The sequence below is a fragment of the Macaca thibetana genome, chromosome 4 (genome assembly GCF_024542745.1).
Source record: "Macaca thibetana thibetana isolate TM-01 chromosome 4, ASM2454274v1, whole genome shotgun sequence".
Lineage (NCBI taxonomy): Eukaryota > Metazoa > Chordata > Mammalia > Primates > Cercopithecidae > Macaca > Macaca thibetana.
In genome coordinates this window covers 164,628-191,345 of record NC_065581.1, presented here as the reverse complement: position 1 = coordinate 191,345, position 26,718 = coordinate 164,628, and the positions used below count along the sequence as shown (strand labels likewise).

At 49.9% G+C, this 26,718-nt stretch overlaps 1 protein-coding gene across 2 annotated transcripts in view; it reads right to left on the bottom strand.

Moving 5' to 3' along the window:
• The window catches only part of DUSP22 (dual specificity phosphatase 22), a 59,190-nt gene that overhangs the window by 20,736 nt on the left and 11,736 nt on the right, over window positions 1-26,718 (bottom strand). For both annotated transcript variants that reach the window (XM_050789691.1, XM_050789690.1), the window contains exons 2-3: window positions 25,657-25,690; window positions 18,193-18,275 (exon numbers count right to left, since the gene is read on the bottom strand). In XM_050789691.1, the coding sequence (XP_050645648.1) occupies window positions 18,193-18,275; window positions 25,657-25,690 (117 nt within the window). The remainder of the gene's footprint in view (window positions 1-18,192; window positions 18,276-25,656; window positions 25,691-26,718) is intronic.

Genomic DNA, 26,718 nt, shown 5'->3' with positions numbered 1-26,718 from the left:
CAGCACTTTCCATGATGTTCCAAAAAAGCGGACTGGTGGGAAGCCAGTTAACATAAAGTTTTATGAGGCTGTCAAATGTCAAGCTACAGGGCTTCAATCTCGAGTGCACTGAGGTACAGAAACAGTTAAGAGAACGGGGCTCTGTGTGTGCTTCAAGACCGTCATGGTTTCGGTGAGGACAGAGAAAGAGCAGCTGATGACGGCATTTTACGTGGCGTAACATGGCGAGGTGGGCACCAGAGAGAGGAAAGGGGGGGAAGAAACAGTTTCTTTCTACCTGTGTTGAGGGGACCACGTGTACACTGAACGTGACTGATACCACACAGCACGCATGAAACCATTAGTATAAAACCACTGGCATAAAACCAGGTGATGTCAAAATTAGGAAGATGCAGGCAAGAGGCAGGAGAGCCGGGGGCCTGCTAAGGAAAGCTTTCTAGTGGAGGTTTTGTGTTCAGGTTTTGAAAGAAACAACAGACGTCACTTGGAGGAGAAGAAAGCTCAGAAAGGATCCCAGCAGCTCTTCTGGAACCAGCGCCCAGAGCTGTCTACGTCCATCTTCTCAAAAGTTCTAATACTTCTCAGTTTTCTGTTTCAGCAAGTATAGTAACCACCAAAAGTAAGGCTTTTACCTTTCTTTGGGCCTGAAACTAAAGATTACACTTAAAACGAGACGGAGGCAGGTCCCTGAGAAGCAGGGCCAAGGTTCTGATTTCACGACTGGTAAAGAAAGAGATCAAACTCTCGCTTGTTTCAAGTATGATTTCTAACATTCACTGTTCTTCTCTTTCTGAGGCATCGTAAGGAGGAGAGTCTTCTGAGGAGCCCAGCTGACATTCTACTTTGCACAAAGAAGATAAACCCTTCAGAAGCCATGCCTCTCTTCCTGCAAAGCCAACAGAACCCAGTTACAGGACAGAACTGGATCCCTGCAGGAGCCTGTTCAAAACACAAGGAGGAGGAAAGCAAGTTTCTAAGGGCCAGGATCAGGAAATCACGCAATGGAAACGTTATTTTGGCTGCTAATAAGCATGTCACGACTAGAAGCCCCGGTTTCTCATCTCAGCCCGTACGGCAGCCGTGACAGCACGGGCGAGCCCAGGAGGGGTCCTCCTCCAGCAATGGTGTCTGTTATTTGACCGTGAGTCCCGTGAGGGAGGCGTCGGGTGCCCTGCTGCACCGGCCTGTGCAGCCCCTGTACACACTGTATTCACATGGACCCTCCACCACAATTAACAACTGAGTGAAACCAGCCAGGGACCCCTCAAGAGCTACTTTCACCACATTCCCAGAAGCCTGACCCCGAAAAAAAAATAGAATTAAAAGCCAAATTTAAATTTGAACCACCCTCCCCGATCAGAAGCAAGGTCACAGCTTATAACACGATGAGGAGAAACACACAGCAGAAGGCTCTCATTGGAGACAAGCTCTCTCTACACTATTTTGTGGTAAAATACACATAAGATTTGTCATCGTAGGCTGGGCACTGTGGTGGCTCGTGCCTGTAAGCCCAGCACTTTGGGAGGCCAAGGCAGGTGGATCACGAGGTCAGGAGTTTGAGACCAGCCTGGCCAACATGGTAAAACCCCGTCTCTACTAAAAAACACAAAAATTAGCCAGGCGTGGTGGCGGGCGCCTGTAATCCCAGCTACTCAGGAGGCTGAGGCAGGAGAATCGCTTGAACCTGGGAGGTGGAGGTTGCAGTGAGCTGAGATCACGCCACTGCACTCCAGCCTGGGACACAGCGAGACTCTGTCTCAAAAACAAAAAAGATTTACCATCTTAACCATTTAAGGTGTACCGTTCGGTGGCCTTAAGTACATTCACACTGTTGTGCAACCATCACCACCACCCATCTCCGGACTTTCTCATTTTCCTAAGTAAAACCCTGCAGCTATTAAGTAATAACTCGTCATTCCTCGTAGCCCCTGACAACCACCTTTCTCCCGCTACGAATCTGACCACCACACTGTCATATAAACCTGACGGCAAGCAAACTGTGTACACAGTCTGGCCACACTTGAAGATCGCAGACCCAGGAGATGGCAAACACGAACTTGAAATTGCTTTCGATGCACACTGCAGGTGGGATGAGCTGTCTCCTCTTTGCAAGGTGTCTTTATTCCACAGAAAGCACGTGAAAATGCTCACTTACGTGTGTGGAAGCCCAACTCGGTGCCTGGCACATGCATTTTGATTATTTCTCCTCCAGGTATGACGTTCACATGGCCCATAACATTTGCAGAAATTATGTAAGGTTAAAGGGAAAAAGCAGAATTGGAAATCCCATCCCAAGGAAGATTACACCTGGAAGAACTTATGTATGCCTACGGACTAAGTACTGGAAGTCAACACAAAAAAACAAAATAGGCAAGGTCCAGCAGACAAGACCTCTCCTCTTTTTTGTTTGCATCACAACAAAAGTCCCAAATAAATTACTGTAGAAAGCTGCCATGGCAGATAAATATGCTCCTTTAGTTAGGCTGCATTACTCATGTTTTAAGTCCAGGTTCTCAGCTGAACATGTGTTTTCTTAAAGCACCCATTTGCCACTGATTCTTCCTGTATTCGCTAAATTTAGGAAACAGTACTACAAATAATAACTTCCAAGAACTCTGTGGTACTGATGGGCGGGGAGGGAGGAGGGGGTCAGAGTGGAGAGACAAGATTTAGCCTCTGGTTTGATTCTGTGAGACAACATGCAAATGAGAAACCTCTAACACCTGTGACTTCTTTCAGGTTAGTCAAAAACCGACATACATTTGACTTGTCAGATCAACAGATGAGCACTCAAAAGCTTATTTTTGTTCAAGATATTTCAGTGCAAGGCTAAAGTGGGCACAGTCAGAATGCTGGATTTCCTCCAGCCAGTACGGGCTGGGTTATGGGAAGGCGGCGAGGGAGATTCACTCTAGCTCCATCTCACCACTGAAAGCCCTATCAGGTGCTTTCGGTTCAGCTGGAGGACTTGCTGATGCACAGAATTGTGACTCAGGAAAACGGGGCCAGTTTCAGCAGAGTCACTGGCCTTCCGTGGCATTACTTAATGAAGGTGAATCCTGAACAGCCCATATCAAAAACCTGCCAGGAGTGAAAGCTGCTGCTTAGAAATCAGCAGTAGGTATTTCTAGGAGCATTCTCTGTATGTATCATTAGGGAAAAATTTATCTTTTACAAACATGACCTGATCACACATCTCAGCTGCTGAAAAATATTCAGGGGCTATCTCCGCAAAGTAGAGAAGACCCATTTTCACAGTGTTTCAACATCTGTCCACACCCTTCCTGACCTCGCATCCACGACATCTCCCTCCTATCACCCCTGCCTCCCCGAACGCCAGCAACCCGGTGCTGCCGTGAGTCTCCCAACATGTTCTGTGCTTTCCTGCCCCCGGCCATCCTGCCAAGTCCCTGTGGTTTTCTCTCTCTGGAATAGCTTTCTGTGTGGCCCTTCTCCGTAAAACCTCCCTGACGCACCCACCAGGCTCTCTGTGGAGCCTTCCCTCACCTCCTCGGCCTCCCCCTTAGCAGACTTCAGCCCCGTGCTGGGCACCCCACACCACCAGCAGCTCACGGCGCATGGCCCTGGCAGAGAGGACTGGCACTGTGTGAAGGGCCAGTCTCTCTCACTAGACCCCCGGATTCCTCGAATGCCCAGGGCTGTGGTCATCATCCATCAGTCTCCTGGCACCTCTCCTGCAAACGGTTCCAAGTGAAGAAAGGAATGCACGAGGAGGGGCATGCCGTTCCAGAATTTTAAACATGTGGCCACCAACCCAATGTGCCCCGACAGCACTGTTCCCAGGCTGGCCACGGCACCTGCAGGCAGCCCCGCAGTCACTGTCCAGCGCAGGCCGACCAGTCCAGGGCGTTGTCAGGCCCGCGCCTCCACCTTCGCTCTCCTCCATCCTGTAAGTGGGGCTCTGTTGCAGCATCTAGGGAGAGTGGTGAGTGTGGAAAACCACGACAGGCAAAGACAAGGCAAAGATGCTGGGCATTTTGGGGGCTGCATTAAACTGGGGGTTACCCAGCCCCAAGCTTCAGACGTGGCTGGGCTCCCGGAAGCCCTTCGTTTCCTCTCAGTAATGCTCCTGCTGCCCAACAGCAACGCCCAGGGTGGGTGAACTAGGGCCCGTGTTCACAGGGGCACAGCTGTGCCCGCCGATGTACGTTACTGTCTGTGGCTCCGCACCTCATGGTGGAGGGTACAGTAGCTGCAGCTGAAGTCCCCAAAGCCCCAGATACTATCTGGGCCTTGACAGACAAAGCGTGCCAAGCCCTGGTCTGGACAGTCCCATTGCACGAGTCACTCTCGTGGCTGACAGCTTGTTTTTCATGTCCCATTTGTCTTCGACATTTAAACGACATCTGCTGCAGCACACTACCTTCTTAGAATTGCAACATTCCTAATTGGCAGTTGAGCTCAGTTCTCCTTTAATGCAGAGAGGGAGAGAAGGATTTCCCTCAAACACAGGACTTGACACAAGGAAAGTCAATGTGACATGTGAAAAATACTGAGTGCAGTGCCAGAACACAGTAGGTGCTCAATAAACGGCAGCTGACAGGACTGTCGCCAGTGACTCTCCCTCAAGGGCAATCCCATCTGCACAGTTACCAGCAGATACGGCACCACACACGCCAGGACGCAGAAGCCCAGGGCAGGTGACTCCAGGCACCAGCAGGGAGAGGACCACACTGCTCTTCAAGCTGTGTGCTGTACCGACCGCCCTGAGCCAGCCTCCCACTCCCGGCAGGACGCAGCGGCCTGCCTTAGACACAGCTCCCTCCTCAGGGAGGCGCAGAGCACTGCTGGGAACACTGTGCCTGCTTTGCAGTTGGCTAAGCCAGTGAGCCCTCGGAGCCCCTCGCTGGTGATGGACTGGGTCCATCAGCTGCAGACGGGTTACGGGCTTTGCAGACCACCGCTTGTCTTCAGGCTTGGACACAATGTGCAGCATCTAGGAAGCCCTTTTTGAACAGCACGGACGAACCCTCCGGCTGAACCCCACGTCCTCCCTCTGGGATCACACTCTCACACTCTAGAAGCTGTTTGGAAAGAGGCAAACGCTGGCCCAGAGCAGGGTGCTGCCCTCCAGGGCTGGCCAGTTCTGCACGGGCAGGGCTGAGGCTCAGGACGTGCAAAGGCTGGACGTGGTGAGGGCCATGGGAGCTCAGGGCAGAAAGAATGTCCATGGGTTGGGAGAGTGGATAGAAGTGAGAACAGCAGCTCTTCTGTTTCTCCTCCACACTGGGAGGGACACCTCTCTGTTACGGAGTGAGTGAGTCTGAGAGACGTGCTGCATTCCCGCTCAGTGCCTGGTGTTCACACGGCAGGTGCGGGTGGGAGGGCATCTTCCTTGCTCTGCTTAAGGACCAGCAGGTCACTGCTCCCGGGCCTCCCCTGCCCTTCTCCACGCCCTCCACCCTCTCCATGCCTGCCATTGCTAGCAGTCTGATGGGCAATTTTTATTTGACAGCTGCATCCTCTTGCACCATGGCACAGAAGGAGGCCCTAGGTCACCTCGGTCAGAGCCCACATGTGGAAGCACAGGGAAGAGAGTGCCCCGGTCACCAATGAGGACACTCACTGGGGCAGCCGTGCGGCTAGAAACCCACTGCCGACGTAGGGGCAGCTGCAGAGGATTCATCAGAAACCTCAGCCTAAAGGACAGTTTTAAAAACCAAAAGGCAAAAACCAAACACACTTGGAAACGTTACCCTCCTCTGCCAGCTATGAGATCTTTTTTCTTCAGGGCATAGGGTGGAGCCCTTCCATAATGCAATTTAACTGCAGCCTAGATCTACTCTCACCACAATCATTTAGAGGAGATTCCGAACTGCTTTCCATTTGGGTGCTGCGGGGCGGATCTGGAACGAGGTATTTCATAAAATAGATACATTTGATTTGTACCTATTCTACCCTGGCTAGGCTCTGCCTCCTCCCAGGTCAGTACAGCTGAAATGATCCTTGAACTACTCTGCTCAGGAATAATTTCCAAGAGTAGGAGTCTCAAGCTAAGGTCTGAGCTCTGCTCTGTTCACCCGAGTTGCAAATTGACAGGGAAGTCTCTGCCTTTGCAGCCATCCTGAGATGGCAAAGGGAAGCCCTTCGCGCCACGTCCCCGCGTCCTCTCCTGGCACCGACAGCGGCTGTGCCTCTCACGGAAGGAGCCAAGGGCCTTGTGGATTAACCTCCACTAGCTGGAAAAATCTGAGAACGAAAAGTTGGACCTCAAGAGAAAGAGGCTCTAACTCAGATTTCAGATGCACCTACTCCCTTCCCATGCCCAGAACCTTCACCATGCATTTCATTCGCTCTCCCATGGGAAAAGGCGGCCAGAGCTAGCTCGTGATGCCCCTGCCCAGTGATGAATGCTAAAACCTGACGCTGGCAGTAGTTGTGGTGATAACTGAAAGGAGAGAAAGAGAAATAATATTTCAGTCCAAACCTAGGGTTTGATACTGTCCACCCCAACACACACACACATGTGCATGTGCACACACACACACACACGTCTTTAAAACATCCCAGGGAGTCTGGCCGCACCGAGGGGAACACATTTTTAAAAGCATGGACAGAGCTCGTTCACAGCCTGCAATAAGGTGATGAAACTAGCTAGGTGCTATTGCTTCACTCTCAGAGTTTTAAAATAAGGTTGGATCACTTCCCTTGCAGGTGTGGGCAGACGCAAGGTCCACCTGCATTGCCTAGCAGGCAATGATTATTCAGGGCACCTGAAAACAGCAGATTTGCTTAAACCAGTCTTTGGTAAACTAGGGCATATTTTCTTATGGCTAAAAACAACAATGGTGTCCAGAGAGCCCTTTAACCTGGCTCTGGGTCTTAGCCAACCCCCCTTTAACTTCCCATTTACACTTCGGACTGCAGACTCGAAGGCCCTCCCCACCAAGCAGCCACAACCCACGGAATCTCCCTGGAGTAGGTGTCCTCGTCCATCACCACCACCGCCACGAAGCTTAAGCTTTCTGTCAGCCAGCCACACACACAGTGCGGTCCTGACCCAGAACCAGATGCACCTTTCCCTCCACAGACGCTCTCCATGGACATTCCCCTCAGTCGTTTCTACCAAACTGAGCCTGTCTTCTCTTTCAAACTCCTTCCAGAATTGCATCTCCTCTGAAAGCATCCCAGACTTACTATTCATGTCACCTAGCCTCCCCTTTCCAGTGTCCACAGCACCTAAAACAGCCAAACACGAGGGTCTTCTCGGGTTGAGGTCTGTGAAGGAGAAGCTGCAGCATCTCAGCGTGGGCGAAGCAAAACACAAGCTCTTCATTGGTGCCAGAGGGCCCCGAGGCACCCTGCAGGGAACCCCAAGGACTGTACTCAAAGAGCTGAGACTAAGTAGAACCCACACAGCGGGTCACAGGAGTAACAAAGATGTGTCTGTCTCACAAGGTCATGTGCTCACAGGCTGCGAAGTCCATCACATAACACCACATAAAAGCAAGACGCTGGAGGATGGCCCACCGTCATTCCCCAGTCATGCTGTCCTAGCATTTTCTTGCATGGTTTTATTCAAGAGCAAGGGCTTAGCTTCCTACATGCATACACTGCGATACGGTGATGCTCAAACCTTCAAGTCCAGCCTAGACCTCTCTCCTGAGCCCTGGACCTGTATTTCTATCCACTGATGAATATCACACGAACATCCCACCCACGGCTGAGCTTGGTCCCTTTCTTCCACCTGGCTCTGCTTCCTGAGCACTCACATCCCCGGGAGGCAGAGCCATGGGTACTTACGGCTCACTGGCTGTACCCGCAGGCATCCCTGACTCCCCAGCCTGAGAAATGACTTTCTGTCTGTATTTTGAAGATGTCTGATGAGGTGCCTGAGTTTATGGCTGTTGTAACTTCTTAATGGATTGTTCCTTTATTTATGTAGTTTCCCTCTTTACCCTAATCATTATTAATTTTTCTTTTGCTTTCAATTTCATTTTATCTCATAAAAACTATCGCTATGCCATCTTCCTTCTGCTTGATTCTTGCCAGAGAATCTTTACCCTTCTTTCATTTTCAAGCTTGCTATGTCACTTTATGGAAGATTTTCAGATCAAATCTGATCCTTTCACTTCTAAAAAGAATCCAGTCCCCAGCATCCCAGTTCAGACCCTCATCACTTCTAACGAGGATTACTTCAAGAGCTTTCGAGGGTCTCTGGGGTATCCACCTCCCTCACTCCACTCCATCCTCGAGGCAACATCCTGCAAAAGAAATCTGAATGTGTCCCCTGGCTTCATTCATGAATCTTTGCTGGGTCTCTGCTTACTGCAAGATGAAGTTCAGACTCCACAGCTTAACAAACAGTGTCTCTGCTAATCTGCTCTGAGCCTGCTTTTCCAGTCTGGCCACGCTGGTGAGCTCTCAAGAGTGCCAGGACACACCTTCTCCTTGCATTCCCCATCCCTCAGTGTGCGCTGTGCCTCTGCACGTACTGCTTTCTCTACCCAGAATCCCACCTCCAACTCAACTGCCATCTCCATCACTGCCTAGCAAACCTCTGTTTTCATTTAGGACCAAATTTTCACCTCTGTTGAAGCCTTGCTGTCTGCCCTGCAGTGTTAGCTGCTTCTCCTGGGTTCCCAGGGCCCTAGCCTCTGGTATGCATTTTTAAGGATTTACACGCCCGCCTCTCCTTAATGCTGGGACACATTCCGCTTCTCTTTGTATTTTATCCCCAATCCCTGCTACGAGGTAGGCGCTCAATAAATGTTTGCTGAGTCTGAAGGGATAACAACTTCCAACGCAGCCAAAAGGAGAACTGAAGACGGCACCACCCTCACCCGTGCTGACCACTGTCACCACTCTATCATCAGGTGGGGCTCCTCTCCCCGTCCCTGACCTGCCCGAAGCACTAAACCTACGGAAGACACGCCCCCCGCCCCTCCCCACTAAACCTACGGAAGACACGCCCCCCGCCCCTCCCCACTAAACCTACGGAAGACATGCCCCTCGCCCCTCCCCACTAAACCTACGGAAGACAAGCCCCCCGCCCCTCCCCACTAAACCTACGGAAGACATGCCCCCCGCCCCTCCCCACTAAACCTACGGAAGACATGCCCCTCGCCCCCTCCCCACTAAACCTACGGAAGACATGCCCCCCGCCCCTCCCCACTAAACCTACGGAAGACATGCCCCTCGCCCCCTCCCCACTAAACCTACGGAAGACATGCCCCTCGCCCCCTCCCCACTGAGCCAAACCACACCAGTCCTGCGAGGCCGCCTCAACACCCCTCTCCTGACAAAGGCTTCCCCAGATCTCCCAGCCCATGGCCATGCAGCCCGTGCGTGGACTGGCAGAGCCTGTGCCATCTACGATAGGCACTTTGGCTGCAGCGGCGTCATGCACTACATGCTTCTCCCAAAACCTGGGTTTGGAGATCCTGGCAGATCTCGCCCCTCACACACTCCCCACCGTGGACGGGGTGATATGCAAACCAGGAAACCCACTCCACGAACGCAGTCCTCCACACGCCTGCGCCAGGCGACTGCTCAAGCAGAGCAGTCAGGAGGAAACGTCCAGACACCGGGACTTAAACACAAAGGCGAAATCTAGAAAGAGCGCTCTGCAAAAGTCTTCAGCTGTAAGGAGAGGCTGGTCAGTGAGTGGGAGCCCGAGAGAGAAGGTTCCCAGCTGAAGGACAGGGTACCTCTAGGAAGCCAGGCCAAAAGAGCTCCTTGATTTAGAAATTTAAAAAACCGTTTCCTCCCTAGGCTCAGTTAAGTACCGGAAGATCTCAAGCCCTCTGAGTCCAGCCATGCAGGGGTTCTAGGGCTCCATTTGCAAGTGAGTCTGTGGCAGCAGGACCAGCAGGCGGAGGGGCCGCCCTCACACACCTGACTGCCACACAAGAAACCTAGATGCAGCTTGCTTCAAGAAACAGCGATTACTAGACAGTTTTCGATCCCTGCTATAATCATTTCTATTTGAGTCATATCTATTTAAATCTGGGGTTGGCTTCAAACAAATTTGCCTCAACACATGAAAGCTGCTGTAGCTTTTGGTACAGCAAGTACCACTGATTCTGGGTGGCTTCAAAGAGGTTTTCCTAGAGAGGTGAAACAACTGAGGTGTGCTGGAAACAACTGTCAATCTGAAAACCATTCCAGGTCAAACAGCAACTGGTTTTCAAAAGACTTGGACCTTTCTAGCAACTTGACACCCACAGCGTTTTTCGGTAAGATAGCTGAATTCACCCACGCTGGAAACAATGGCCAACGTGAATAGGAAATCTTGCCCAGTGCTTCAAGCTGTGTCCCCCGGGGATCTGTGAATCCTGAAAAGGGGCACAGATTCATTCTGTGTCCAATCAATCAGGCAGAAATAGAGCACACAGGAAATAAAGTCTAGACCATTAAAGAAGTGTCTTGGGCCATCTTCTCCCTTTGAAGATTAAGATGACTGAAACGAAGTGGATGACATACTTGCTTTGGACCAATTGGCCATGGACAGCAGGATGTAGCCAAACACAGACTGCCTTCCAGTCAGGCCTGAACATTCAAATGAAATCTACCTGTCACTACCAGACACACAGAGCGTGGCCACAGACGCCCTTCCCTTCTCTCTCTCCCTCTCTTCACTCAAATAGACACTTGGACATGATCTTATTGTGACAAATAAATTCAAGAATTTTTTTCTTTTTTAAATAGAGGAAAAAGTGGGAACCATCCGTTCCTCCCTCCCTTCCCATCCGTCCCTCCCTCCCTTCCCATTCTAGTTCTCTAGGAAATAACCAGTTTGAGGAGTCTGGCATGGTCCTTTCCAGCCCTTATCTGTGCATCATCATGCATATAAATGTAATAGAGAAATACACCATTGACTTTAAATTTTACATTGATGTGATTATATTATGGGTATCATCCTATAACTTGCTTCTTTTTCTTAACAGTGGACTTAACCCTGTGAACACACAGATGTCTTCCTTTTCTTGTTGAATTGCTGCCAAGTATTCCTGAATACGGATGAACCATCACTGACCACTCCCCTTCGGCCGAATATGGGGGTTGGCTCCAACCTGTTGCCATTACAAACAGGGCTGCCATGAATGGCTGCACACCTGAACGTCCGCACTCATCTGTGTGTGAGATGTGTGGCTTTGGGGCGTTATCCTCCTTGTGCCTGGAGAAGTGCAACCTATAGCTTCTGTGACTTGCAGGTTCTGGACAGGAAAGGCCCTGGGGTCCTGAGAGCTGAGGCCTGCTGTGGTCACCTGGTGAAAGGTGGAGCTGGAGGTGACGGCCTGCATGGCAGCCTCAGTGGCTGCTGCAGGAGGGCCACAGAAAATGAGGCTCTCCCTTGACGAGAACACAAGTCCCTGTGCCCTGAACGTCCTCTCAGCTTTTCCTAATGATGATAAGCTCTACGAAGTCTGTGACGGCGTTTCCACAAGCTGTGTCCCCACCCTGGCATGGGGCTTGACCACGGCAAAGCCACCTTTAATTGACTGTCACTGTCTGTGTCTTGGATGCATGGTCCTCCTTGCAGAGCCAAGCTTTTAATGCCAACCAAAGGTAGCTCTCTAGAGATCAGTCAGAAAGTCACAGGAGCTGTGCAGGTGATTATTGGTTGTTAATAACTTAGGAAAGGATCATTCCGAACTAGAGGCCACAGCAGCTCTATAGAGCAGGACATCCACAGGCACCACTGCTTACCAGAGAAAGGAGGAACCACACAGACAGCCCAGTTCTAGAAGCCAGGCTGCATTGGACTAACCGATCCTCTGGCTTCACAAATTGCTCGTGATAAAGAAATCATTCTTGACCCAACTCTACTTTCATACCCTAATGAACCACCAGTGACCAAAGACACGACAAGACATGATTTCTCACTTTGGAATGGGGCTACAAAGGTGCATATCTCGCCTTTCATTAGCAGACGTCTGCAGAGGGGCCCGTGTGTGCTGGATCCACGCTGAGTGCGCTAAGGACCAGAGAAACCCCAGCACGGCGGCTGCCTCTGTGGGCCTGCAGGCCAGCTCAGGAGCCCGATGTGGGCCATGAACACTTAGGTCATCAAGCACAGGTTAAATGGATGCTTAATACCCTACAGAAGTAGTGACAGTGCACACATAACTCATGGCCCAACTGAGAGTACAAACTGAAGATATTACAGAAGGGGGGCAGAAGTCCTGAGCTCAGAGGGCCCTGACGGTGACCCTTTCGGAGGAAGGAGAGCTGGGGCTGAGCTCGGAGGGCCCTGATCGGAGGAAGGAGAGCTGGGGCTGAGCTCGGAGGGCCCTGACGGTGACCCTTTCGGAGGAAGGAGAGCTGGGGCTGAGCTCGGAGGGCCCTGACGGTGACCCTTTCGGAGGAAGGAGAGCTGGGGCTGACTCAGAGGGAGGGGAGAATTCATGTGGGCAGGAGAGGGTGGGAAGAGAGGAAAGAGAATACACACATGCCTTCTTCAGCTTTAAACACCCTTTATCATCTTGTTTCTGGCTTGCTTTACATTTGGGGAGCCAACAAAACTTCTGTTCAAGAGAAACGGGGTGGATCAGCAAGAGGAACACGTGGCAGGAAACCAGGGCCCCTCCAGGAGCCTCAACCTCAGGGCCACGTGGCTTCTGGGCAGTGACCCAGGGAAAGAGGACGGGGCCATCCAAGCAGACTGGGCATCTCACCTTGGGGAGCTTGCTCATCAGTAAGCAGGTAAATAAGGACAGAAGTACAGGCATACAGATAACAACCAGAGGCAGAAGCCAACCACAAACTAACACAATTGAAGTCCTGGCACCAACACTTCCAAAAATGTCTTCAGTGTTAAAAGAAATATAAACAGAATCACCAAGAATAAATGTCTGCATATGAAAACATCCCATTCTTTTAAAAATACCATAAATGGTTCACACTGAAGACAGAAAATACCCAAGCTGAACTCTAGCTCATAAAATCTACCTGGTATACAAACAATACCCGGTCTTCATAGATGAGTATAAATCACTTTTTCTCTACCTGATCCTGCACTGTAATCTTACGTGTTATTTTTAAAAAGGTCAGGTTCTTCGTGTTAGAAGCTTAGTGAAGGCGTGATAATATTTCTTAAAACATTTTTTTGTTAATAGTGAGAAACAGTTTTGTTTCCTGCAGGTGCTCTGGTTAAATACACAAAATGAAAAATGAAACACCGAAATTTTTACATTAGAAAGAGTTCTGTTTCTTTTTTTCAGGGGAAGGGAGAAACCTTTCATTGCCCAATATTATTTTCTCAGCAACTACAAACAATATCGGGTTTCTGATTTAAAAAATCACTGTCTTTGCAACCGGAGTTTTCACCAACCCTCAAACCCAGAACCATCAGCAGATGCTGGAGACGCTGCCCCCGCCCAGCCCCACAAATAGGAGACACTTCTGAGCAGACACGAGCAACCCCCTGACAAAGTCCGAAGCATGGAAACAGGTGGAGGAGGATTTTGTTTTTTCCTCTTAAGCAGGTCTGGGCTTACCTTCTATTGAAATTAATATACGTGGCAATGATTTTCCACCATTTTACCAGCATAATGTGCTCCAAAGTTTCGATACCAAAAGTGTACTCCTGAAGGGCTATGGCTGGCTGCAAAACCCTTGCCTCTGTAGTGAGAAGGCCTCGGTTCCAGCCCTGGCCCTGCCACGTGCTGACAGATGATGAGAAGTCGCCCAGCCTGGGTAAGCCACAGAGGCACCAAAATAACACCATCCACCTTGCTGGACTCAGGGTTCTCAGAGGGTCATGTCCTGGCATTCTCTACCAGCTGGAAGGCCAGGGGTCACATTTTCTGAATTCCTAGGCATCGCCAAAGGCCCAGTCAGATGTCTCCAGATTTGGCGGCAGAAGAGGGACCTCATTCTCTGGGCTTCCACCGGCTCTGTTCCTACGGGATTTGCACCTGCTCCAAGCCACGGCTCTTCTCTCACTGTCATTAATGTTTATAAAGCATCTACAACGCATATCTTGTGCATACACCAAAGGCTCTGCCAGTGAAGATCTTGGAATGAACTCATTTCTGTTACCCACAGTACCTGTCCCAAGGCCTGGAACGTAGTAGGGGCTCAAGAAATGAATAAATTAGTAACCCTTTGTCTTCAAAGGGAAGAACTATCTGGAAAGGGACGGGATGTGTGAAGAGGGTATTTGCAGCAAATAACAGCAAAAATCTTGCTAATTAGAAGTAAAGAAGAGCGAAGATCAAAGCTCTGTGCTGGTGATGGCGTAGGGGGGAAAGGCACTTTCATACATTGCTAGAACAAGCACAAATCACACAACCTTTTTCAAAGGTGATCTGGTAAGATCTACCAATACCACTAAGGATATCAGAACATCGGTCGTGCCAGGAGAGAACGGAGGCAGCGAGGCATGCCGGGAAAACCACCGGTCTGAACGGGGACTCCTGGCTTCCATCAGGCTATCCAGACGGCCGTGGGAATGAACCCCAGGCAAGCCCTTTCATGTCTCCCGTCGTCCAGGTTTCCAGGTTTCTGTCCACCCAGCGACGGAGCTGGGCTTGCTGACCTCTAGACCCTGCTTAGCTGGGACTTGTCTCAGACACACAGCGGCGGGCACAGAAACGGGCCAGAGCTGCTCAGAATCTCAGATGTGACTTTAGGGCGGACCAGAAAGCCTGCAAGTCCCCAGGTTTCTGTTACGTTTCTAAGATCTTCATTCTGGAAGGTCTACTCCTCAGCCACTCTTCTGAAGAGGTAGAAATTGGAGACACAGGCCTTTTTCCCTTGGCCGACCACCTCATCCCTCATGGTCCAGGGGCTAAACACACCTTGTCTCATCCACCCAAGACGCACTGGAGACCATCCAGCCGCTCCCTGACCGCAGGCAAGGCACAGCCACTCCGAAGGCCTGAGAACAGACCTTCCATGTTATTTCTCCAGCCAGGCTGGAGGAATAGTACAAGATGCTGTGAATGCTATTTTGGGAAACCCCAACCCCCAGCAAATTACCCAAATAATGGAGTCCGATCTAATCCAACCAAAAGCAACCAAGTCCCAAGTTCCTCAGTTCCTTCCTACGTAAACTCAGTAAGTGTATAAGGACTAAAACTGTCTTCATCAGATCTCTCGTAGCGGGTGCATTTCATAGCACAGTCGTTGGTCAGGAGTTGTGACAGGTTACAGATCATTATCTCCAGAGAGGATGGAACAGACTCAAAAACTGTACAACCTTCCATTCTGCCTATGGCAGGTTCTCACAACAAACCAAGTAAACCAGGATTGAAAGGCAGCGTTATGTACGGAGGCAGCCTCAGCCAGCAACAAGCCCAGAGTGGCACCCTCCCCTCCCATCCAGGTGCCTCGGCCCAGCTGCTGCGTAAGCAACCCTCTGGACCAGTGCTCACCCCGGAGGCTCCCATGGGGGCCTCCTTATTTGGATCCCCTGGATTTCACAGGAAATATTCCAGAGGGGGTCTCAGTAGGAGGCGCATCACATAAGCAAGCACACACCATGTTTCCCGGCTCACAAAGGCCGATATATGTCTGCACAACAGGGCTCTCAAGCCTTTATTCTGACTACACGACCGCAAACCTTCCAGAGGGGAACAAAGTGTGCTAAATTTTCTAAACTTGCATGACCACATCCAACAACATGAATACCCTCTCTCACGTAGTCTTCATCACAATAAACGTAGAACTAGAGTAGAAACTCTTTGAGAAAAAAGACCTTTGTAATGGATGCTAAGTACCCCAGAGCTTTAAACTCACTGAGATGTTCGTTGGAAATGACCCAAAGAAGTATCCACAGTGTAGTGCCCAGTACACGGCTTCACAGCAGCAGGGCTCGCGGGACACCTGCATGGACGTAGTAAGACCAAAACCCTTCCATTTTAGACAGGAGCTACCTTCCCACTTCCTACCAAGCCCCAGCCCGGGGCTGCCCAGAGAAGCTAGCGGCCATCAATAAACACGTGTGGTTTTGACGATCTCAGAAAATAGAGGAGGCCCAGCTCTCTACTCGCCTACCATTTATCCCTTCACCCTCACTTGGGGGCTCTCACCAACCGGGGGGTCAGCGCACTGCATTTGCTTGGCCCCGCACAGTCGCCCCGCTCACCTTCATCCCTGCCCCGTTTCTCTCCCAGGATCAGGCCGGCAGAACATGGAGCTGCCGAGGCATCAAACCCATCCATTAATTCCCCACCGACTGCAAACACATCATCTCCCTGACTCATCTCGGGCTGCGTGAGGACACAGCTTCCAGATCTGGATTTGAAACTCAAGACAGAAGGCTGCCTTTATGCCCCAGGCAGACAGCTAAACAAAGATTTGAAACTTCTAAGAGTATAACTTAGTGTGGGCACCACCAATTCAAGTAACTTTGGTGCCTCACTTTTCCCCACTGTGCAATCAGAGGCTGTTGTTTTAATTTTTAAAATAAGAATAGACCATGCATTACTTGCGAACTTAAAGATTAATAAAATGCTAAGGGGGCAATACTAAACTACATTATGCTACAAAACAGTGCTATAACACTTAATAAATATAAAATCACATGGAAGTACTTATTATGAAGCTAAGATAATAACAGCACCCAGAGACCACAACAGGATGTCTCCAAGAAAAAGCCATCCCAGTGAAGAAAAAGGGCAGCACTTCTCTCTCTTTTTAATGGCAGAATTTGTCCTTATAGACTGAGCTACAAAGGGAATAAAAAAGCATCTGCAGTGTGTTGTGCTGGGAACACAGTTTGCCCGCACCTCTGAGGTTTTACACAATCGGTGGGCTTTTTATACCTGAGTTACAACCCCCGCTGCTTCACTCGCCAGCCTGTGGCTTCCCGAGTGACAAGGGCTGGAGCTTTGATTTCTAACACTGGCAGATCTCCTGTCTACACAGAGGTTACAATGGGAGCAGATTTAAGGGTCATGTGCACACACGACAGTGTGTTCCATTAAATGGAGTGTAAGGCAGGGAGGCAGGCCTGGGGGCTGAGGGTGGAGAGGGCATCTCTGCAATTTATTAAAATAAAGGAAACCTCAAGCCTCATCTTGTGATTTAAGAGGAAGTCAATCATGACCAGTTTGCAGTTTAACTTACCATCTTGGCCATAGCTTGGCTGTATTTTAAATACAAACTACTGTTGACAGATTAAAAAATGGTTATTTTCAAAGGAACTGTTAGGCTCCAAAAACTGTTTTGTTGTTGTTGTTATTTCCAATAAAATCACGCTGGAACACAAATTACGGCACCTTACCAAAAAAATTTATGAGCTAAACAATACAAGGAAGTAGGAGCTCGGCGATCTGGAGAAATTGAGGTTTGTTCACCATCTATGGTTCTCTGGTACTACAATGTTTAGTAGAATCATTTATTAGTCTACATTCTCACTAGTTTTAGCTTGCTTTATACTAACTAAAATCTGGCAGCCTTTATGGCTAAAGAGAATAGATACAATTAAAAAACATTACCTACTCTTGCCTAATAGAAATCTAAATGAAAACAGCCTGAACCTGGATTCTTTCTTTCAGAACAAGTCACCCCTCCCTTTCCAACACCCCACCCTAAAACAGAGAAACACAGACACGTCGCAACCACACAGCATTATTTTCTAAAAGGAGGTCACTTGGGCTCTGTCAAGGCCAATAAACATAAATAGATTTTACCTCTAGCCAACAGCTCCAACCGTCCATCAGGGTAAATTTAAAGATGTTTTTGGAATTAGTGCACAAGCAGACACACCCTGTTTACCCTGAAAACCTAAAACACAACAGCTTCTACACGAGTCTCCAGGTTACAGGGCCCTGGGAAACCTCCAGGCACAATTTACCTTCTGTTTTCTTTTACCCCTGAATGCCAATGGTGGCTATTTCAGCTTAAATGGGACAAAATCAGGAAACGAGCAGGCTGAAGCGTTTTGGATTTTAAAACCAGAGATAACTCTGAAAGGAATGAAAATGGGCTTTAAATGTCCGTAAGGTCCCGTGGGAAATGCAGCGTCAGCTTATTGCCAGGCATTTAGCCAAGAAAGGCAAAGTGGCAACGCAGCAGGAGGGTGATCAGAAAAAGCACACACGCTTGCACCACGCCAGACAGCGCGGTAACGTAAATACGGCCTGAGCACAATGGGAACACCCTCAGAGACCGCAGGAGCAGGTTCGCACGGAGAGAACGTGGCTGCTTCGTGAACGTCACACGCACTCCCACGGGATACAAATGAAGACACCCACACACGCCCCGCTGCTCTCTTACCTCCAGCATAGGCCGGGCACTATCGTGGACAGACAGAATATGTGTCACCTTGTTCTTGCTCAACTGTTCCGCATCCCTGGCATCTGTCAGAGAAGAAAGGGGATGGACATTTTGATATCTTTGCAAGTTAATTACTCCTAAACTCTAGCCAGAAAAAAAAAAAACCACAAAATGAATTGCATATTTCTTTCCTGAAACTTCATAACTGACCATACATGTAGGGAATTTCGGGCTACTGCTTTCATACCTTTTGTCTAGCTTTATTTCTGATTGTCTCATCTTTTGACCCAAAGTGACAAAGAAAAAAACTTTCTATGAGGAACAAGAGTCCCTTGAAATGATCAGGCACAGAAAGGCCTCTGGAATATAACAGCAGCCTCCGCTCACTCCCGCTTGGCTAAATGGCTACCTCGAACCATCTGCTATGTGGTCCCTAGACTGATGCCAAGGAGCCATAAGATGCCGTACATCACAGTCCAATATCGTACAGCCAGTCATTAACCAACGTCACTTCTATAAACCAATGAGAATTCCTGCTGAACAAGTTTTTGTAATCACCACTCTCCTGATTCGCCTTTTTTTCTTTAAAAACTTGAGCCTCTATTTTATTCTCCGGAGCACTCCCCAAGGCAACTTGAAAGTGTGTTTCAGGCTATAGTCCTCAAGCTTGGCCCAAATAAACTCTCTGTATTAATTTTGCCTCAGCTTCTTCCTTTTAGGCAAAAAAAGTGTTGATCTAGAACTTGAAGTGCACTTCGATTAATCAACGTTGTAATCATGATGGATTACATCATCAAGAAGCTAAATTTACGAGACAATTTTGTAGTCAGCATTTGTAAGAGACGACCTTAGGTCAGTCTTTTTGCATGAGACACATAATATTAGGGATATTTAAAATATATTTTTTTAAATTCAATGACCTGTTAATGATTAGAATTCTTAAAAAGCTAAATACAAAAGAACCACTAACTCTGGAAGACAAAGGAGCCTGTGCGTTACTTCTTTCCCCAGATGTCAAAAGCATGGACAGTTCTGGAATCAGACAGGCCTGTGGTTTACATCATCTAGATTCACTTTAAAGCACAATTAGAAAATGAAACTCGCTCTGGAAATTCCAAACAGAATTGTCTATCAGCTCTCAGTTGGCTATTAAATTATCTCCATATGAAACTAAGAAGAAAATAAAATTATATTCCCTTCCAATGTTCCCACCTGCAAAAAGAAGACTGAATGGTGTGATCCCCCGAATTGGAACCTTCTACTAATCTACAAAACGGGGGCCAGCAGGAAATCAGGAGGTCCACTGCCCTGCGCCCCCATCCCAGCCAGCCTGGCCAAGCTTTTCAAAATGATACAGGAGAAATGGATTGAAAGGCAAATGTTTAGGTCGGGCGTGGTGACTCGCACCTGTAATCCTGGAACTTTGGGAGGCCGAGACAGGCAGATCACCTGAGGTCAGGAGTGTGAGACCAGCCTGGCCAACGTGACGAAACCACGTCTCTACTAAAATTACAAAAACTATCTGGGCGTGGTGGTGTGCACCTGTAATCCCCGCTACTAGGGAGGCTGAAGTGGGAGGATCGCTTGAACTCAGGAGGCGGAGGTTGCCGTGAGCCGAGATCGCCCCACTGAACTCCAGCCTGGGTCACAGAGAGTCCACCTCAAACAAAACAAAACAACAACAACAAAGAAAGGCAAACGTTTAATTGTCACGGTTCTGGAGACTATTTCATGGCATGGGAAAATGCTCAGGGTATAATGTGAACCATGAATGTGACACAAACCCAACGTATAAAAGCACAGAGACAAACACAGCAGGGAGCATGGTGGGACTGGTACAAAGGCAGCCCCAGCTCAGAGACGGAATTACAAGTGGGTTTTTCCTTCTTTATCGTTTACGCGCACGCGCGCGCGCGTGTGTGTGTGTGTGTGTGTGTGTGTGTGTGTGTGTTCTACATGAGTGGCTCCGAAGTCTAACACCCTGTGAACTATCAAGAGGCTCAGTTAGAAAGGCGGAGGCCAGAGCTTAGTTCCTGATCCAGCCCGGGGCTGAGGCATCTCCATTTCCAACAAGCCTTGATGAGGATGCAGAAATCAAGAAACGTTGTTCTAAACATTCAGCAACGTCAGGAAAAAAATTTAACTAATATCAAAATACCAGTTTCATTTTAAGACTCTTTTCATTGCTCCAACTTCTCAGGCTTCACATTCCAGGCTACTGCTTTCCCAGATTCAAATTCTCGAGCTTCCAATTTAGGGCTATTGCTTTCCAGTATTTTGCCTCAGTTTATCTCTGACCGGCTCATCTTTTGACCCAAAGTGAGAAAGAAAAAACCTTTTTATATGAGGAACACGAGCCCTTTATCAGGCTCAGAAAGGCATCCATCATGCAGGAACAGTCGCCTCTCACTCCCGCTCGAGCTAAACAGTTACCTCGAAGCCCCCTGCTATGGATGGGAGCCATCTACACAGCACATGCAGACTCACTGCCAACGCCCCACCCCTCACAGGTTGGGGTACCAGCAGGGCTGGCTTAGAATTAATTAGGCAGAAGCTAGAATCGTTTTGGAAGCCACAGGCAGCCAGTCCCACATTCACACCAAAATGGGATTTTCCAATCGCCACCAGCATGGACGTTTTAGACAAGCAGTGAACCCGCAGGAGGTGGGACAGGCACCCAGCAGACGTGGGGCAGCCTGACGGGGCCAGCTCATCTTACCCTCCCGCCTGGCTCCTCCTGACACCCATTCCGCCTGGCGTTCGAATTTTAACAATCCGTATTTGTTTCAATCTACTTTGCTCCTTTCACAGCAGCTTTAATGAGATATAATTCACATACCATAATATGGACCCTGATCAAGTCCATGATTCAGTGGTTTCATACGTTCACAAGGCTGCGTAACCGTCACAGATCATAACTTTAGAACATTCTCTTCACCCAGTAAAATGCCTTTATAATACAAATACACAGTGAATCTTTTTAAAGTGGCCTGGGGAAAAAAAAGTATACTTTTCTGAATACAGAAGACCACTCGATATCACACAGCCAGCGGACTGCTGGACTCCAAAGCAAAGGGAAGCACTCCAGGGCCAGCGCTTCTCCTCTTCCTCACTGCACGCTCGCACCACGTCCGCTGATGCATCCCTTCCCGTGAGGCACAGGCTCTGCCCACTTACTTGAGTGCATAAAATGCTTAATGAAACCTGCTGGGTGATGACCCTGGAACTTTATTTCTTACGGACTTCACATTATTGATTGTCCTGGAAGGCCAGGGAGCAGCGAGGTCACGAGCTGGGAATCCATCTGTAAGGCCCAGGGTGGAGCTTCCTCGGGGCACAGACACAAGCTTGTATATTTCCAGCACGCTCCTCCTGAGCATAGACCTACAGGGGCAAAACTAGCACGCTGGTGCTCAGCACGGGGTCCTCCAACCCGCAGCACAGCATCACCTGGAGCTGACTCCACCCCGGGTCTACTCCAACCCGCAGCACAGCATCACCGGGAGCTGACTCCACCCCGGGTCTACTCCAACCGGCAGCACAGCATCGCCCGGAGCTGACTCCACCCCGGGTCTACTCCAACCGGCAGCACAGCATCACCGGGAGCTGACTCCACCCCGGGTCTACTCCAACCGGCAGCACAGCATCGCCCGGAGCTGACTCCACCCCGGGTCTCCTTGATCAGAACGTGCACTTTAGCGAGAACCCCAGAAGGCCACGTGCACCCTAACAGCGAGCCCCAGAGGGGACGGACTTCGGCCTGGTGCCAGTGGCCCCTCCCCAACTGCCAATCACAAATGCAACAGGCTGGTAACTCATAAAACCAACAGGAAGGTAACCAGTGGGAATCCACGTGGAAAAGGTAAGTCTGGATGGACATATGCTGACCTATCGAGCATGGTTATTTTGTCTCAGCGAGCTGGCAGCAGACTACCTCTGACCAGGCTGGCCTTGTCCAAACAACTGGGTACCCACCAGGGCTGTCTGTCTCCCTGGCAGACACAGAACACAAGCTCTAGACTGCGAACATGGTCTCAACATGCACCACCGGCAAACACACCGTGCCGAAGAGCGTTCCCTCTTTTCTAGAATCTGTGGACATCTTCAAACAACGAGGGCTTCCTCTGTCAGCTGACATCCACTGTTGCTGGTGCCCAGTTGGAAGGAAGCCACGGACCCACCCTCTGGCCCAGGGAGGGGCTGCTCTCTCTGGCTTCCCTCCTGGCGTGTGGGCAGCCCCAACAGAGAGGCTCTCACCAAAGCGTCGAAGACCCAAAGGCCGGGCTCAGAGCTGGGTTTGTTTGTGGGTCTTCTCCAGGAGGAATAGTCACCAGGTGCTGCAAAACCATTTGTTGATTCATTACAAAGCTTTTTTTTTTTTTTTTTTTTTAAGGGTTGCCGAGTGACATGTGAGGGATCCCACTGAAAGGAAGGAGGGAAGAGGAGAAGGAAGGAAGGGAGGGAGAGAAAAAGGAGGGAAGTGGGGAGGGAAGAGAGGAAATGGGAAGGGGAAGAGAAGGGAGGGGAGGAAGGAGAAGGGACAGAAGAAGGGAGTGACTGTCCACGTTCCTTTCCACTTTCCTGGTTCCTGTGTTACAAGAGGTACGTATTACTTGTGATTTTAAAAGAGCAAGATAAATGACTATATGAGATGCCAGGCGAGAGCACAGATGACAGCTGGATTCACCGCCCAGGAAAAAAGAAAGAGGCCACATTCCACACAGGTTTCCACCCTTGCCAGCTAATGCCACCCAGCTGCCTACTGCAGACCTGGCATCTATCGGGCCCCATGGCAGTAGCAGTGAGTATGTGGGTGTTTATTTCTCAGGGCACCAGGTATTGGGCACTGAGCCCACCAAGGGCATCACCCATCATCTGGGTCAGCCCCGCGACAGCCCTGTGAGGCAGACGCCATCTTCCCAGTCCACACCCCCAGGTGTGTAACTCGTCTGAGGACACACACTGGCCCCTGCCTGTTCTGCACCTGCTGTTGGACTCTGACAGCCTGAGGACAGGGACGCTGGTCCACATCCAACTCCCAGCACACTGTGTGCTCCAGACAAGCTTGTGCAATGAACAAGTGAATTCACAGCACAACGGGGGAAAATACTTCCTCTCCTTCCAGCCCTATTGCCAATTCACTGCACTCTCCTTCCTTTCTTTCAGACAAGCCTTGTACCTGGAAAGCGTTTAATAAATGTTTGGCTAACGAGTGAATAAAACACAACCTCATGCCAACATCAGAATAACTCAAGGTAGTAACACAGCATCGACCCGAAGAACAAGGAGAGGAGGTGGGCTGTCCACAGCACTCTCAGAGACTAAACCACAAAGCACGAGACCCAGGAAGCTGGAAGGAGTCCTATGTCACGGAATATTTAGAAAACAGGTGTAGCGTGTAGTATGAAAAGAATTTTAAATATTTTCTTAAAGCCATCCTTCCAGAAAAGGTAACCTTTCATGATTAAGGCTGAAACTCTCACATACTATTGTCAGAAGTATTGAATTTGGTTCATATTTATTAAAATGTTCAATTTCAAACCTTTCATCCAGCAATTCTACTTCTAAGAACTTATCCTAAACTCTGTTCTCAAAGACACTCCCTTTCCCCATGGAAATAGTTAATACCTCACTAAGTAACTCTGACATTCGCTACATTAATGTCCCCCGGCCTGCCCCCCACAACGGGTTTGCTGCTTTTTCAGAACCACAACGCTTACTAATTTAGCAAGCCCAGTACTATTTTTAACATGCTGTACAATCAGCAGCTGTCAGCTCTGTGCTTAATTCTCCTGGAGGCCAGTAAGTGAGCTGGAGGGAGATGGGGCGGGAGGTGTGTGGAAATAAACATCATACAGAGCGCAGAGAAATAATAAAGATTATTTGCACAATCAGTTTGAATCTGAACTCGGAAATTTCAGCAGCATCCAGAAAGCCGACAGGAGTGGCCAAGTTCCGGCTTGTGAAGGAAGGGAGGAGCAGGAGCTGCCGACGACACGGTCCAGCTCTGTCCAACCTAACACGGTGGGGCCTTGTCTGCAAGCTTCCCAAGCCCCTCCCAGCCTATTAAGGGCCCCTCATCTCTATCCTCCCACCTCATCTCAGTGATTCACTTACACAGACTCTGAATGTCACCTGGCAGGCGGACTTGGCCCCTCCCTGGAAGCCGACAGGCCCAGGGACCACCGAGCTCTAGAGCTGAGTGAAAATAGAGTCAGTAGCCGACAGCGAATCAATCAGTACCGAACAAGGGGCAGGAAATGTGTGAGAAGAGCAGCAGCAGCAGACGAGGAGAATCTGCCAGAAATGAAATTGTCACTCTTGTTTCCCGGGTGACTTAAAAAGAACAGGCTTCTGAAAATTTCTCAACAGTAACTAAAAAATGAAAGTGGTCAAAGGTTATAAGTCGGTCACGTGATTGCTGAACGTGCCTGTTGTCCACCATCTTTTGATGACAATGTCCCAACGGGTGTGGAGAGTTAAAAGGAGCACCTGAGGCAGAGCTGGAGCCTCACAGCCTCACCCCACTCCATCAGGGGACGGGCAAGGGGTTGGGGTGCACCCAGGAGGGGCTTGGGTGCACGTGGTGGCCACTCCCAGAACAGACCGTAGCCTGAGCCTACACTTGGCCTGTCAGTCTCACCCATGAGAAGTCTAAAGCTGATCTTTTAGAAAGTGAACTCACTTTTGGTGGAAACAGCCCAAATGTCCACGAACAAATAAATGGAAGCAAAATGAGGCCTCTGCACACCATGGAATACTATTCGGCTTTAAGAAGGAAGGCCAGCCGGGCGCGGTGGCTCAAGCCTGTAATCCCAGCACTTTGGGCGGCCGAGACGGGCGGATCATGAGGTCAGGAGATCGAGACCATCCTGGCTAACACGGTGAAACCCCGTCTCTACTAAAAAATACAAAAATCTAGCCGGGCGAGGTGGCGGGCGCCTGTAGTCCCAGCTACTCGGGAGGCTGAGGCAGGAGAATAGTGTGAACCCGGGAGGCGGAGGTTGCAGTGAGCCGAGATCGCGCCACTGCACTCCAGCCCGGGCGACAGAGCGAGACTCCGTCTCAAAAAAAAAAAAAAAAAAAAAAGAAGGAAGGGCCATTCTGACACTTGCTGTGACATGGATGAACTGAGACACGGTGTTCACTAAAATAAGCCCATCTCAAAAGCACAAACACTGTGTGATTCCACTAGGAGGAGGCTCTGAGAGTCGTCAGATTCTTAGAGGCAGAAAGCAGAATGGTGGCTGCCCGGGGCTGGGAGGAGCGGAATGGGGAGTTAGTGTTTAACAGGGACACAGTTTCAGTTTGGGAACGGGAAATGTCCTGCAGAAGGATGTTGGTGACGGCTGCACAGCAATGCAAATTACTTAAAGCCACCGACCTACACACTTTAAAATGGTCAAGAAGACACATCTCATGCTCTGTGTATTTTGCCACAACAACAAAACAGCAAGAGCTCACCTTTGAAGTTGCCGATGTACAGGCCGGGCAGGATCTAGGAGGAAGACAGACACAGACGTGAGCCTGGCAGACTCTCAGTGGACGGTGTTGCGGAAGGGGCCTCACCCAGCAGCAGGATCCCTGCAAACCAGGCGCTTCCCCAGTACAGCCCCTCCCTGACAGACGCGGGCGACCCAGCACCCCCAACGGCCTGTGGAAGGCGGCAGGTGGTGCCCGTCGCCTCGCCGGGTTGAGGGCCCGGCTTTGACCCCGTCATCCTCATTTGCAGCCCTGCAGTGCTGGTGGGCATTCTGAGGGCCCAAGTCCCCTGCCCCGCCTGCCCACCCTGGCCCCGCGGCCCTGGCGGCCCCGCAGCCCTGCGCTCTGCTGCACGAGGCCACTGCACACACGGTGCCCGCTGCACACACGGTGCCCGCTGCACACACAGTGCCCGCTGCAGGCGGTTACGCTGCCGCCCACCTCACCCTTGGCCTGTCCTGAGCCCTGAGTCCAGGGTTGGCCCCCGACTCGGCCCCCGACTCAGTGCTGGTAGCCCTCCGTGTCCCCTGGGTGGCGATGCTGTTGCAAGGGCATGACCAGGTGAAGGCCCATCTGTCTGTCGGGGAAAACTCCTTGGGCAGCAAACGAATCCTGTCGCTCGCTGCTGCCTCCCGAGCCCCAGGCCAGGATGACAGTCAACAAGGGGTTGTTAAATAATTAAATACATGATCCAACCTGCAAATATATGCAAGTTAATAAGAAAACATCTTTGTTGCAAAATGTCCAAGGCAGTGGTTCTCAAACCAAACTCCCCATCAGAACTCCGGACTCTGTTAAAAACAGAGACTTCTGGGCAAGCCCTCCTCTCCACCTCCAGCCCCCATACGGAATGATTTAGCAGATCAGCAATGAGAACTGGGGGTGGTTTCTTTCACACCCATGATTTGCGAAATAGGAAGCAAATTCTTGTCTTGCCAGCACTTTGCATGGACACTCTAAAATTTAAATAAGGACACGGTACCATTCATTAAAATGTGCTCACTGTATCACTCACCATGATTTCCAAGCACATACACCCAGCGG